General features: G+C 37.8%; 2 protein-coding genes across 2 annotated transcripts in view; one reads left to right on the top strand and one right to left on the bottom strand.

Annotated features, from left to right (window-relative positions):
- Window positions 1-15940, bottom strand: part of SNF4Agamma (SNF4/AMP-activated protein kinase gamma subunit) — an 83993-nt gene extending 68053 nt beyond the window's left edge. The window contains exons 1-3 of the mRNA XM_017178866.3: window positions 15583-15940; window positions 9153-9370; window positions 7265-7419 (exon numbers count right to left, since the gene is read on the bottom strand). Coding sequence (XP_017034355.3) covers window positions 7265-7419; window positions 9153-9297 — 300 coding nt within the window. The 5' untranslated portion in view covers window positions 9298-9370; window positions 15583-15940. The remainder of the gene's footprint in view (window positions 1-7264; window positions 7420-9152; window positions 9371-15582) is intronic.
- Window positions 1216-3014, top strand: cDIP (Common Dpr-interacting protein). Its single transcript, XM_017178874.2, has one exon. It carries the CDS (start codon window positions 1316-1318, stop codon window positions 2957-2959), a length of 1644 nt encoding a protein of 547 aa, XP_017034363.1. The 5' UTR covers window positions 1216-1315; the 3' UTR covers window positions 2960-3014.
- Window positions 15941-16314: the final 374 nt, after the last annotated feature.

Raw genomic sequence — 16314 nt, 5'->3', positions numbered from 1 at the left:
ACAAGCACATAAATTTGTTTGCATACAAATTAATAAAGCTTTACTTGACTTTGCGGTTGTTATAATTTTTTTGTTTTCACTCCGCTAAGCTGTAAATAACAAATTGAGCGACTGAAAGCAGGTTGAACGTGCTCCCAGCCCCAGCTCGCTCGATAATATATTGCTAAACCTTATGTATTTTTCCATTGATATGCCACCAATTCGGATTCTAGTTAGTAAAGCTTTCCGGTGTTTATTTGACGTAAGAGAGATGCGCAAAAGGTGCCACACATTCATGATAATAATTGTTGAACCCATGCCGACACGATTGTTTATAATAAATACAAACTCAAATGCCCTTCGCCACAAAAAAATAAATATTGTGTGTAAGTGAATCGCTTCGGTTGATATTTCATGATTCACTCGCTCTGCAATCAGCAAATTGTTTATTGAAAATTGCAGACTTTCGAACAGCAGTATTTGAATTAATTAGGGGGAGATCCAATGTACATGTATAAAAACTTATTCCAACGACTAGGACTGGGCAAGTGTCTGGCCCCATGTCCATTATCAGCAGCCAAAAGATTTCCACCTTTCGGTGAGCAAATCGCCAAGTAAACACTCGATGATAAGAGGACAGGGGCTTTGTGCAACAGCTCCGCAGATATGGCGTACATTGTTTTGTTCGAGTTTCATGGGTTCAGCAGCAAGTTGCTGAATGGAGGCAACGGACCGGGAACTTCATAATAGAAGCGGTGCCAAATAATAAACAATAAATGAGAAACCGGCAACATATGCCAAAATAATGACGACAGCGAAATAAATATGATTATACTGCTTCATTTAGGGACAGTATTCGGAATAAGTTTACGATTTTATACACATAGGGTAGAATATATGTAACAAAGAGCGATTAGAATACATTTTTTGCGTTCCATTTCATTACAATTTACAATTATTCGAGAATTCTATTTTAGTTACTATACAACAAAAATGTAATATAGCACAATACTAAGAAAAACGATAGGCTATTAGACAGTATTTGCATGATACATATAAACACCTCAAATTCGATAGCGCCCAATTATATTCCTATTAAATTCAATTCCGTTGACATAAAGCACTGAAACGAACTGTGCTCGTTACATATGAACCACTTTTTTGCGCAAAATCAAAACACCATGAATAGAATGAAAATTATATAGAACTGATGATGGTCGTGCCAACAACAATCATTATTGTTCGAGCATTATAGGAGGGGCTTATCTGGAGAGGCGTTTGACGGTCATCGTTTGGAATCAGTTGCAGGTCGATCGTGAAACGCAGAGCACGCTCAATGTACGTCCGGATGTGTCTAGTGATCTCGTTGCCGGCCATCGCTGCTGCCGTGGCCGAAGGGAATGAGGATGCGGATCGGCACACGGTCCAGGTGTCAAGTCTGGAGGGACACTGCCATACCCAGGGCGAAGTGACCCGCTGCAGTGGCTTTAACTTCGAAGGAGAGGACGAGAAGGCGAGGTTCGACCTTCAAACGGCAGTCCGAATTGCACCAGACGGCACCACCTACGATGTGGGCGACGAGTGGCCTGCCAGCACACTAATTTTCAAAAACAGCACCTTCACTCATTTCCCGCTGCGGCTGTTTTTCGCGCTGGAGGTGAGCGAGCTGGACATAAGGGGCTGCGGCATCCGGTACATGTACTGGGAGAACTTCTCCACGGGCGCTGAGAAGTTGGTGATACTCCTGCTGACCGACAACGAGATCGAGGACCTGCCCGCCGGCACATTCCGGGGAGCGGGCCACCTGCAGTTTCTATTCCTCAACCGCAACCGACTCGGCCAGCTGCAGGAGGGAGCCTTTGAAAACCTTAAGGAGCTGCAGCACTTGGACCTCACGGAGAATCGACTTGAGGCGCTACCGCCAGGCGTTTTCAGTGATTTGAATAGTCTGCGGCATGTGGGCCTGGCTGACAATTTTTTGGCTACCGTCGACAGCGACTTGTTTGCCCACAATCCGATTCTGCACTCCGTCTCACTGCACAGGAACCAACTCCGCGAATTGGGCGAGCATGCTTTCCGGTCGCGCTTACGAGGCCGGGACCGGCAGATCTACTCGATCGATCTGTCCCACAACCCGCAGCTGGCCGTGCTGCTACTGAACTTCAATGCCAGCAACCTGGACGTCCGCAACTGCTCACTGGACCGTGTCAACTTGTATGGCTCGGTGACGAATGTTGATCTGAGCGACAATCGTGTGCGAGAGCTTTACTTCCCCGCCTCGGAGGCCCTGGAGCATCTTGTGCTGCGCAACAACTCGCTGGTCCAGCTGGCCTCGCTCAGCCGGGTGCCCCGGTTACGGCATCTGGACGTAGCCGATAATCCGGATCTGGGTCAGTTACCCGCCGGCTGGCACACTCCGCACCTGGAGACGCTGGTGCTGCGAAATACTGGTCAGGTCGAGTTGCCTCTGGAGGCCATTGAGGGAATGCCCAATCTGCGAAAGCTCGACATCTCGGGCAACAATCTCACGGAAATCAATCCTTCCGCCTTCGCCACGCTTTCCCAGCTAACTCACTTCTACATACATGGCAACAGCTGGAACTGCTTCAACCTGAGGACCCTTATGGATGTACTCATCCGTCCAAACGGCATCACCTTCACGGTGGACAGCGTGGATCCGGATTTTCCTGGAGAGTACATCCACGGCATAGCCTGCATGTACCGAATGCCGGAAAAAGAGGCTCTGGACTCGAGCTATTCCTCCTCCGAGATCTCGGCCAGTGTGGAAGCCACCCAAAATCTGGCCAACTCCGAGCCCGGCGAGGTGGAAAAGCTGCGGCAGGAGCTCAAGTCGGTGGTGCAGCATTTTGAGGCCAAGTTCGACAATATTCTTCAGCAGCTCCACCAGCTCAATGAGCAGATGCAGTCCATTGAGAGATTCAACCAAACCGTTTGGAGTCAGGTCACCTTGTCGGTTTAGTTTAAGCTTTAAAAATGTTATATTTCTATTGTGATCAATAAATGCGGAGAGCCGAGCTGCTTTTTTCTTCTCTTTTTTTGTAAATATATGTACATATATATAGATGTAGCACGAAAATATAATTTCGGTTTTTATCTACCTTTATTTTTCTATATTTCCTCAGTTTATGTTACTGTAAACATTCCACAGTCGTAAGCATAGATAAAATTATAATTTCACCAAATTTGTTTTTTCAACGGCATTTATAAAATAGCGAAGAAATTCTTATTTCTAACAAAAATTGTACCGTTTTTGGTAATTGCATATTTCCTTTTTTGCCTATTATTTACATTCTCTGAATGATCTTAGAACGCCAAAGTCAAAGCATTGTGCTTATGGCTTAGAAGCTATTCAAAAAATTAATGAAAAAATGAGTTTGTGCTATATTGCATTTGAATATTTCGAAATATGTTTCAGAAGATGACAAGTTCTTTCAAATTTGATCAAATGGCACACTTCTTAATGGACCTTTCTGTGGAAATATGGTAAAACTTATCTTAGGATCAAGTAATTAATATGGATATATCGGGTTTCAATGATTCGTCATCCCTATAATGTATTCAGTGAGACTAACATTGGCGGGCCTAATCCTCTTCAATGCAATTTGCGACATGAGCGATATGGTAAATATTTTGCGGTCGCTGTGCCGCAATTTCAACACCATGTATATACAAAAATATTGATTTTCGTGGTAAGCAAGCAGTCTTGTCCAGGTTTCTCTTTCAGAAAGATATTGAAATAGGTTCGTTCAACTCAGGAGAGCAGGAGGGGGTTCAAGCAAGCAAAGAACCCTAGCACCAGAGCACAGAACATCAGATTGTGGGGCTACGAAAATAGTGATACTGGCTTAAAATTGCAGTGATTGCTGGGCTAAGTATTCTGCTCCATGAATTATGAATGATATTTGCCACTGATTCTAAATCTACGGCCAACTAATTGCTAAGATAATCAGACAGTTTTAGTTTCACATTTGGAGGGGAACTAAAGCCTAGCCACAGAACCGCTGATGCCTAGTACCACCGGTGTCAATAAATATATAAATATCGATATATGTACATATATGTACATATGCATATGCCCATTGATCCCCCCTGTTCTTATACCCGTATAACTGTGCAAATATTATTGAAAAATATCCATGTGTATATGGGAATTGAACTTTCTGTTTAACGGTAATTGGCACACAACTCGTGCCGATCGGTCAACTGTGAATGCAAACAGCCAATATTACCATATACTCTACTACCAAACTACTTTTATTGTTCAGATCAAAGTCCGAAATATTCAGCTTCTTAACATCTGAATTTCTAGGAACCCGATCGAAATAATTAACCTGTGCTTGCTTGCCCACAGTAACGCGACGAGAGATATTAGTGAACGCTGGAAGGGTATTCCACGGTGTTCCTCTGAAGAACTCATTCACTTTAACGAGTAGTAACTTGGCACTGAAACGCTTGTTCAAAATCTATACTATAAATCTATTTTAAGAACTTTACTCATTAATATTAGTACTTTATTATTGTTTTGCTTTAAGATAAAAATGTAGTATTTTAGTTCAGTCTATCCCAACCCAATATTCATTAAAAAATTTATGTATGTATGTACATACATATGTACATAGAGAATGAAATCAAGATGACAGTTCAAAATATTTTTTTAATGCAAATTCAACATATTTAAACCTGGAATAAAGGCGAAATTTCAGAACTTATCTGGGTATTTTCCCCAAAATGTCACGCCCACCCTTGCCGATCGACTTAGTCACTAATACAAAACTCATAATCTGGAAGCAGGGGAAAAACAAAACGTCTCGCGTTCTCATATCAACACAAAAGAACTGAAGGCACGCAAATAAATCAAACTTGGCAATTAAACAAAGGGGCAGAGGGAGAAAGCAGTGATCACCAACCTTTTGTGTGTATTAATCAGCGACTTGATGTTATTGCCAAATCAATTGCCGGTTCTTTTCTTGTTGGAAATTAATTTAACGTGTGCTATGAGCGCACACACAAACACAGGCACTCGCGCACGAACACTTGGGCACAGGCACATACATGCACACTAACGGACAGAAAACAAAACGAAAACTTCCAGTTTTCAGTCGACACTGCTGACTTTTGTAAACAATTTCGCGATTAGGCATTTGGCCGTGCTAAAAATGATTGTAAATAAGAAGAAATTAGTTGTGTTGCGCGTCGGCGGCCCCATTATATAAAAGATTAGGGCGAAATTATAATAACTACATATTTTCGCTGGATGTTCAAACACTTCGAAGGTGTTGACTTTTCAGATTAGATTATTATTTCAGCACTCGTTTCACTGGTGGCCGTTCGCTCGCTCGGCTAATTATCAGCCATTTTGTTTAACACCAAATAAATCAGAAAACACGCTACAACAAAGCAACCGAATTGATTTTAATAATTTAAAACAAAGCAAAGGCGCTGCGTCTTTGGACTCGACTTTCCAATTGGAACACGCACCATTACTGATCGAACAGCGGGCGTGTGAAAGATGAAGAGCAGGATGTGTGCTGTGATTTTAGAACTAAATTCTCTATTAAGAAACTCTTAAATTTTAGAAGAACAACAACTTCGAGACGGGCAACTGGAGCACATAAAAGTATTTGTCCGTGGAAAATTTCCAATCGTTGTTGTTGTCGCCCATCAGGCGACGCCATGAGTGCTCGTATGCTTGTGTGCGTAACAGCTGATCGCAGACTATTGATTTTTTGTTAATTATAAGAAAAGGAAATTAACAATGTTTGGGTCTATTAAAACTGAATTTGCTGGGCTGATCAATCGCAGAGGAGAACAGGGAAGGGTTTTCAATAGTCTTGCGCACTTCCAAGAACGAAGATTAGTTGTATTATCGGGAGATATTGCTTTGTTGTTGCTACGATATTGCTGCCTGTCGTTGCTGCAATTTCCTGAAGTACTCGCGCACAATTAAAATTATCAAAAATTTAGTTTAACACACATTTATCCAGCGCTATTTTTCTCATTAATTTTTTTGGTGTTTTACGTCCGCAGCGATCGCGATCAGTTATCTTTTCTGCCCCACTCACATTCGAATATCATTTTTTAACGTTGACAGCGAATAAAAACGAACGTACGGCAACAACAAATCGACAAAAACAATAAAGTAACTTTATAAAGAGGCAGTGATGTCACTTTTCTGAGCAACAAGCTAGATTACCCAAACAGAACAGCTAGAAAACGCCAAATTCCAATTGGAAATAGCTAAAAAAAAAACTGATTATTAAAAACTAATTTTTTGCATTTTTATTTAAATTTAAATAAACACAAAATTCAAAGAAATTAGTACGTTTTTCTAGACGCACTCTAAATTTAAATAGATATTTTTCAAATGCTTTAGCTATTCCCCTTTATTTCGAGAAAATCGTCAATGAAATAATACTTAATTTAATTTTAAAAAATTAACTTTAATTTTCTTTAAATCCTTACATTTTTCTTATATTTTTTAGTTTCTATAAGTATTTAATCGCCAACTAGGCGATTTTCCAGTTGGTAGCTTGAGTTTGACCGCAGTTTTTTCCGCTGAAAACGCAAAAAAAAACCGAAAATTGTCGCAGTCCCGGAAAATGCGCTTTGGCGGCGTCTGGGCACACTCGAACGCGAAAACCCTCAGCTCGGGCGATCTGGCACTTTAGGTCGCTCGTTCACGGGAGTCTGGCAACGCTGGTCACTCGGACCGAGAAGTCTGGCAGCCCTGTTAGATCGGACTGAAAAGTCTGGCAACGCTGGGAGACCGTACACTAGCGTTGCCAGACTTTTCGGTCCGAGCGACCAAAAGTACCAGATCTCCGCAATAAGGCCGGCTTGGGCGCGAATTCGAATGGTACAATTTGCTATAGATGTACTGTTTTTTAAGCATATTTAGATTTTGTGAAATATTCGGAAAATTCCACCCAATTGTTATTGGTAAATAGTTAAAAGAATTAATTAACCTTTGCATTACAATTAATTTAACTTTACATGTATACATATCGCCCAAAAAATCCAAAAATTTAGTTTATATACAAAGTATATTAATGCAGGACTCTAATTTTAACACAAAGCCAAAAAAAAAAAACAAAAACTATGTCCTATAAATCAACGGAGCCAGTTGCCTTGGCGTGCCATTCGCACCAACCCTACTCTTTTGCAACTTCAGTCTGCTTTAGTAAAATCAATAAAAATGGCGCAGTGCATTTGGGGCCGAGGATAAAGTGGGGGGAAATCAACTCCACTAGGCCACCACACTCACCTGCTCGATGTCAAAGTCCCACTCGGGCGAGGGCGAACGAGCAGTTCGGCCACCGGGAGGGGGGGTGCCCAACGCCGGGGAACCGGCCTGCGGCTCTTCGGGTATCACGGCAAATCGTCCTCGCTGCAGGATGGGTGAAATGGCACCGTAATTAGCTGCAATATAGGATAGGAGAGCACAAATTAGCCAGTTAACAAGTCAAAAACTACAGGTTTGAGTGCGCCAATCGTGAATACTATATAGCCTTATATCTCAATAAACATTAAGTAACTTGCGATGATTTAATATAATATCATATAATAACGATAAAACTTATTCTAGATATAGGCCTATTATAATTTAAGGCCCGATGGACTTTCTTATACATTAAAATCACAAATTACTATATAACTTTGATTGTTTCATACTGTTAACACCTTTTTTATTGCTATGTCAATTCACACATTAAATGCTTTGTTAATTAGCTAAATCATTAAAGATATTTTCCCAATATCTGCATTATTATCGTATTTTATATAATATAATTTGACTTGCATTTCGCAGATAGCTTCCTCGAAATTAATCGAAGGTACTCGAGGAAACTAATTAAATTTTCTGTACTACTAAACCACCCTGATAAGAAGAATTTTAAAAGTTGAAATGAACTAAATTATAAGGAATTGAATAACAACGAGTATTTATTGTTAATATACTTGCGCAAACGATATAAGGATTTTAGTTATAAGTTTTTAGTGCGTGGAAGGAGACATATGTTTATAATGTATGTACATTCAGATGTAGTCAAAAGTATTGAAACAAATGCCAATTATTTGCACATCCCAACTTATTTTTCTTGTTACTCTTGTTGTTGTTGATCAATTTTCCTATATTATTTATATATCTTTTTAAATTTTTTAAATTTTTATCGCGCAGCAGAGGCTACCTGAAGAAGAATGCGAAAGATGACGGTTAATAAACTCAATTCCAGTAAATGGATTTCTATAATACTTACTTACTTAGGATGAAAACAATTTATGTGTAAATACGACACTTAACATTCACCTATTATTTTTACTTTTATTTCGCATTCCTCTTTTGGTAGCTTCTGCATAGATCAAGCTACGCTATGCAAGATGGAAAATGGCTCAAAAACAACAAGAATAACCACTAGAACAAGAAAGGAAGCTTTAGATCGGTTTATATACCCTTTCAGTTTGCAATTGGATCATCATTGGATCATAAGAATTGAGCCATTGTAGTTAAATTAATAGAAAAAAATAAAAGGAAATATATAGTTGTATATTTATACATAGCATATGTATAATAATTTGGTCTTGATATTTATATTATAAATTTAAATGCTAAAAACCGAACACAAAATAGAGTTTCATTACATTTTACCTATACTTTTTATGTTTACAGTTTGGCAGTTATAGTTTTACATCCCCAGCTTTACATTTTCTTTAAATCTACCGATGGTTTCTATGGCAGCTTTATGATATAGTTATCCGTTCCGACATATGTATATAGCAGTGAGAGAATTCAGAAGACTATTTACTAAGTTTCATTCAGATAGCTTTAAAACTGATGCACAAGTTTGCATGGCTAGACCGACTCGGCTGTTGATGCTGATGAAGAATATATATACTTTATAGGGTCGGAAAAGTCTCCTCTACTGCCTTGCATATTTCTGACTGAAATTATAATAGGGTATAAAAAGTTTGAGGTCCTAAGAGCTCGTTGCGTAAATATTTTTGACTACCTCTGTATACATTTATCATTTCCTTATTAGCTATGTCCATCTTTCTGTCTATCCTTTCTACGCAAACGCGTCACCGGGCGAGGGCTATTTTCATGAATCCTTTCTAAGGGATAATAATAATTGATTATTAGAACTTAGGCAACTTACATGTCGGCATTAGGCGGAAGCGGCCGAGTGTTGTTTCTGGCGGACCCTGTGGCGTGGAGGACGTGATGCGGAACCTGCCGCGGCGGGCGGCGGCCACATCCTCATAGTTCCCACCCCCAGTCGCACCTCCAGCACTGCTGTGCATGCTGTGGCTGCCTCTGATCCTCGGACGCCTGTTCCTGCTTCGTTGGCTGCTTCTGCTCCCGTTTCAAGGCAAACTGTAATATAAGGTAGAAGAGAAGTATTGATGTCAGGTCAAAATCAATAGCGGTCAGTTTTGAGTAGAGGATGTACGCTATCTCTTGAGGTATGATGCGAAAATATTTGGAGAATGTAACACCAAAGCCTATTAAAAGAGAAAGAGAGCGAAGGGGAGACTCCCCTTCTCTTGTTCTTTCCTAGTTAAATAAGGATATTTGCAAGGCCTGCAACTGGAAATTTCGCGTTTTTATTTGGGCTACTTAAAAAAATTGTTTGCTATTTTCAACGTTTTATCAATCATAATTTTCATAAAAAATTAACTGAATTGGACGTTGCATTTGTTCGAGATTTTGGACTAAAAATGCATTAAGCTATAAATATATAAATAATAATATAAATATATCTTTGATTTAATAATTACCAAGTATCTATGTATGTAAGTACCGTGTGGGCTCTAAGGTTATACCATACCAATACTGTAAACACATATGTACATATAATTTTTTATTAAGAAATCTAGCTTTTTTGTAGCTATTTTGGTTGGCCCACAACCTATTGTAGACAGCACTGGTTCGCACATTAAACAGCTGTCCTCGGGACACGCGACAAACGCGGCGTATGTGCAATATTTTTGTTGGTTGTTTTTCTCACAAATTAAATGTATTTTATTTTCCTTCTTATAATTGTAGTTGTGACGAGTTCACCAAAAACAAATTTCTTAGCATGGGACGCCAAATTAATGACTCAGTTTTCGGTTATCAAAGAGACAAGTCAAAACATTTTGTGGATTTTTATTGTCGTCAAAACATTGCAAGGCAAAGACAAAATTGGAATCTATATACATATGTCATAAAACAAAAGCTTAATTAATGTCGGGCATTAATATAAGAAAAAACCTTTTCGGTGGGCAAACAACAATTTTAATTATTTTATTAAACGAATTAAACAAAATCTAGAAGATATCTATTCACGTTTACGTCACTACCTCGAAATTTCTCAATTCATTTTGGTTGTTTCTTTCCCCTATACTTTTCCTGTAATTTATTTAAAGAAAGCGAAAAGCAAACAATCAATCCATACATTTTTATTTGATTAATGCTCATCTATTTAGCAGAATTTCCAACGACGACGTTACAAGTTATTATTAGTATGCCTTAAATATATATTTTTACGTGCATTTTTTAAATTGTATGTTTTTCTTAGGTTCGTCACTCTATAGAAATTTCAAGAAGAATTTTCCACGATTTTCAGCGGCCTGACCCGCGAAACGTTTGCATAACACGCGCAACCATACATACGAATGCCATACATTGTAAACATGTATTTATTCCATATTAGCTTATATATTCAGTACAGATGGTCAGTCGGATATGGCGAATAGTTGTATATTATTTATTTATTCTGCGAGTCGATGCTCCGCACATATTTTAAAGACCGACCATTTAATATTTACACCAAAACATACTAAGAACAGAAAAACAAAAAAATTTAATTCAGCACGCACAGCAATCACTTTTGGACTGAAAGAGAGCTTGAAATAAAATAATAAAAACAAAGAGCGCGGCGACTGCCATTGGGAGAGTGAGAGTGACCGAGCGGTAAAGTGTATTTTTTTGTTTTATGCAACTGCCAAAAAGGAATTTTACGAACACCCGAATCAAAGACCGAGTCCGATAGCGAAAACAAAACGCAGCCAAAAAAAAAAAACAAACAAAACATTAACGCCCAAAGTGGCAGAGATGGCGAGAGAGAGAGAATTCCATGTGCACTGCAAGTGCAATGGGGTTCATTTACTTTTCAAAATCACAAAGGCTCTCTCAGAGAGAGCCGCCTTATATTTAATTCATAAAAGCAAGCGAAGAGAAAAAGGGGCATGAAGAAACAGACGGAGAGACACTGTAGAACAAACCAGAAATTGCGTATACGCCACAAGGCAAGGGAAAGCTCTGGTCGTCAGCTGTTTGCCAGACACGTGAGCGTATTCCTCTTCCGCCTTCGCAAGAAATAAGAGGCTGGAGCAAGTTTGCTAATTAAAAACAGATGAAAGCATTTCGGGAAATTGAAAGGATTCTGGGGAAAATCAAACCTTAAAAGATCATGGAGTACATAATCTGCAACTCCGAGCTCAGAAAATAAAGTTCTAAAAATTATTTTGCAACTATAAATGGTTACACTTTTCAAGCAATAAATTAAGAAATGCAAATGGAGGGTAGCCTCGAAAATCGAAAACTTAAATTCTTTTCCAGCGCCTTAGCAGCATTGAACAACCAAGACACCAGATTGCGAAGCTATCTTGCCGATTGACTAGATTGATTCGATTGGTCTTGTATAAAAATATTATTATAGTAAATAGGGTAAGCCAATTATAAGTAAACAATTGGAAAAGCCATGCCCGTCGGTCATTTTCAAGGAAAACTAGTTGCTCAGTTATATGAAATAAACTTTTCAGATATTCATGGTATTTCCTTGACGACTGAATGAATAAATTACTGACAATATCGGCAAATTCACAAATGTGAAACTCGTGTTCCCCAGAGCTTGCATCTGCATCGGCATCCGATTACAGCTGATCGATCAGCTGTGCCCCTTCTAAAACGTAAACAAAGATGGCTGAACGGCCGATGTGGGAGTAAAATGAAAAGTTATCAACTATTTAGGCTGTTTAACAACAGCAAAACCACAGATTGCATCATATTTTATCCGCACTACATTAAAATGAATTAGATGACGAGTAATTTTAGGTTTCTCTAATGATTTTTCTCTAAGCAAGAGCAAATGCCCCAAAGAGAGTGTGTATGGTGGTTATAGGCTCCCAAAAGTTATACAATAAAGTAGAAGTAGGCGTTAAATAGTAGCAATTCGAGACATTTTGGAGCAAGAATATACATTAAAAAACCAACGAGTTATCTGGGGATGCTTGCAACTTTGGCGCCACATTTTAAATTCCATATTTCAATTGTTCCTCGTCACCTTTGTTTACATTCTCTTTATTTTTCTCTTACAGACAGATTAGATGCTATTCTTAATAGATTGTAATAAAGAACTGTTTTTAAAATTAGCTACTTTTTTGATAAAAAGCTTTTCACTGAGATATGCTATAGAACCGTTGTTATAATGAACATTTGATTTACAACTTTATTTTTTGTACTGTTTGCCAGTTCATCGAAATTTCCCATTCCAAAAATATTTAGGATTTGCTTGTTGAAGAATTTTTAGCAATTTGCATCTTCAGACGCTTTTCCTCAATACAAAGGACATTTCTTATATTTTAGTTATTTGTCTTTTCTTTTGGGCTCATGTCCAAACATGTGACTCGAAGGCCCAACAAAGATGACATCATGGGCTTGGGTGGGCGGATTGCGGTGGGCTCTGAGTGATGTTTGCCAGGCAGACATTCGGGCACATACGAACTTGACAAATGAATTATGAAATAGAGGAAGGGAAGAGTTTATAAATAGTGACTGCTTGATTCTTTTAGAATATTTTTATTAGCCACAACTTTTTCGGTTTATGTAGTTTATTTACAAAAATGTCAAAAAGCTTTAGATGGTCAAAATCAATTCAATTGTTTGCAGTTTTTAAGTTAATTTATAAAACAAAGGAAATTCAAAATTAAGTTGTTGTTTATAGCTTAGTACCCATAAACAGGCAGAAGAAAATCTTGATCAGCCATGCCCATATGTTTGTTCGTCCTTACGTCTGTTCATTCCTACATAGTACACAGTTATGTACATATGGGCATTTCCACAGAAAGGTCAACCGCGGCCAAAACACTAAAACTTCTCTAAAATTTTTTTTTTCCAACATAGTAACATTAGGAAAAGGCCAATTGATTAAATTTGAAGGGCTTTATCATATTCTAAAACAAATTACGAAATATTCGAATGCATATTCGCACAAACACGATTTTTCATTATTTTGATGAAAAACATCATAAAAATGGACCTGTTTTCATTTGTTAATTACATCCAAACCGAGGCATTATGCTTTGACTGTTGTTTACTAACATCACTAGAAGAATGCAAAAAGTCGAAATAAAATAGATATATGCTCTTCCAATTTACTTATAATAGTAAAAATTACATGCAAAGTATGATGAAAAAATATGTCGCGTGCGACATGTCGCGTGCGAATATGATTAAAATTAAATAAAAAATAAACTACGCTATATTTTTGCTTGTAAATTAAAGCATATGAAAGTCACATTATTGCATCATATTTTAAAATTTGTTTCATTAAAATAGTCCCTGCCGTTTCGTTGAAATCAGTGTTTAAACAGCTCGCCGCGAAAGTGACTTCTGTTTTTGTCGCGTGCGAATCCTTCAGTTTTTTTTAATTTTCTTAAAATTGAGCAAACTCTCAAAATCAACATTTGCACCAATTATAGTCCTAGGCAAGAGCTATAAGTTAACATTTATAAAAATAAAAAAAATTAAATGTACCATACTTTTTTTTTGATTTGAATGCGTACGAATGTCGCGTGCGACATTATGGAAATGCCCATATGCACATACATACTGTCTTCTTAAAATATCGTTTTTTATTTTACCGAAATGGATCGATTCTCAATAATCAAATTGCACAGTGCTATAGTTAAAAAAAAATCAATATTTTGCAACGCAGTGAAGGAGTTATTTCACACAAGGAATACATATGTACTATATGTATGTACATATGTATGTACATACATACGTTTTTAGAATCATAAAAAGCATATTGGGTTACTTTGTTAAAACAAAATTAATTTAAATAATTAACTTAAAAATTTAAAAAAAAAACCAACAAGCTCCCTTAGAATTATGTACATATGTATGTAGTTGAAGATGTTATGTACATACATATAGTAGATTTTGAATTATCATGTACACCGACTTTAAAAAAAAAGAAGAGCGCTTTTTGGCAAAGACTTTTTAAAGCAAGACTTTGATAAAGATTGATTTATTTAATTAAATTTAAAAAATGAATCAAAATTAAATACCTTAAGCCCCCCTAAGAAATGTAAAAAATGCATTTCTGGAACCCTTGAAGTACTCCTGCAGTTACGTACATACATATGTACATATGTACGCATTAAATTTAGTTTTTAATGCACACAGTTTGATAATTACCACACGAAAATTAATTTATATTTCATTTAATACATTTGAATATCTGATGATAAGCCCTAAAAAAGGCTTTAATTGTAATACAAAGATATGTACATATGTACATACTTGCATAGATTAGAAACTGTTGCTTAAATGAATTCAAGCCATCTAATTAGACGCGATCATACTGATTTAAATGTTATTTTCTTTTCATATACGAGACACATGATCTTAACGTTCACACACTAATTCTTTCAAAATGTTTCGAGCTTTCTTATTCTTTCACGTGTTTGCGAAAATCTCTCGTTCTTCGTTCTGTTGTCGTATGACTGTTATTATCAGTGTGAATGGCGCATCTGTATTTTTATTACTCTTGTGCATTTGTGTCACTGGCCCGGCATGTATTATTTATGCATGCGTTCTTTGTTTTGCCGGGCAGTCATTATTTTATTGTTGAACTTGTGCGGGCGATAAGGGGCTCTCCGTATCACTATCTGCCAAAGAGGGACAGGGACAGCGAATCGCGAGCATAAATCACTTTTCCACAATTATTCCGTCCGACGCCACACTGATAAGTGGGAGTATGTCATTAAATTAAGGCGAACCTTCAAGTTTTACATAATGGTTTTTGAGATGATAGTAGCAGCACTTTGCAGGCTTCTCTTTTAAACGGGGTTTTCTATTGGACCAAGAAGAAGAAGGACAACAACCGGCAAATTACTAACGGTATATATGTATGTACATATGCGAAAGAGCCACCCCTAAAAAGGAATGTGAGCAGGCGGGGGTGTTTCTCTTTCTCTCTTTATCTCTCACTTTGTGTTTCTTGACTTGACAACATGTGAACAAATTATAAACTGTTACATCGCTTGCAATCTGCCGTTATTGCACAAATGAGTATACATATACATATAAGTATATTTCACTTACTTGCCCACTGTTGGCTTTTGTTTTATTTGCGTCTCTTTCGGTACCACTCACTTTCGATCGAATTTAGTTGCTAAAATTAAGCCAAAGCACTAAAAAAAACACACTCATGCACAAACACACACACACACACACACAGCAGGAGAGCGGACGTCACCAGGGCAAATACACACAGCCAAACAGCTGGCAGCAGCAGTAACAATAACGCGACTCACCCAATAGGAAAATTTATTTTATTTGATTTATGCAAACGAGCAGGAATATTTTGTTGTGCCTTTGAATTTTGATTCTTTTCAATCACACCGACCACAATTTTAGCACATTATTAAAGACACTCGCGAGTTTTATTGCATTTTCCCGCGGTTGCTGAGCATATCATATCCTTTTCGTCGAACTTTTCCAATTACGCGGCGCTATAACTTTTCCTTGCGAGAGGCAACACGGGTGATTATAGCTTTCCCCTGCCGATTTGATACTTTAATTTATTGTATAATACGCGTGAAAAATAATTGATTTATTCATTTTAAAAAACACTCCGAAAATTTCGACCGCATCTGCAACGGGCAATAACCTAGGGTTGTCAAGACTTCCAAATGGCTATATCGATATTTTGTCCAAGCCTGCGATATTTCGATAGCAATATTCTCGCGACCGAAAAGTCTGGCAGTCCCAGAACTTGAGACTCAAAAGTGTGGCAGTACCGGAACTCGAGCACGCGGTATTACCAGACTTTTCGGCCTTTGCGCGTTTTAGTGTGCCCAGCTGCCTTAGAGGCTCTGCGCTATTTTCGAATTGAGGCGGAGATTGGAACAAGTGCAAGTAATTTGGAAAGAAAATGAACCTGTTGCATTTCATGTAGTATTTTATACTTTGACACCTGCCGCAACAGCCTAATGAAATTAAGGTCTTAAAATATTTATATCAGATTTTAATTAAATTGGTATTAA

Source organism: Drosophila kikkawai, chromosome 3R (genome assembly GCF_030179895.1).
Source record: "Drosophila kikkawai strain 14028-0561.14 chromosome 3R, DkikHiC1v2, whole genome shotgun sequence".
Taxonomy (NCBI): domain Eukaryota; kingdom Metazoa; phylum Arthropoda; class Insecta; order Diptera; family Drosophilidae; genus Drosophila; species Drosophila kikkawai.
This window is presented reverse-complemented; position numbering and strand designations above follow the sequence as displayed.

What these genes read in the sequence shown, in the direction of transcription:
- cDIP (XM_017178874.2), top strand. Translation starts at nt 1,316, where the DNA reads ATGTACGTCCGGATGTGTCTAGTGATCTCGTTGCCGGCCATCGCTGCT.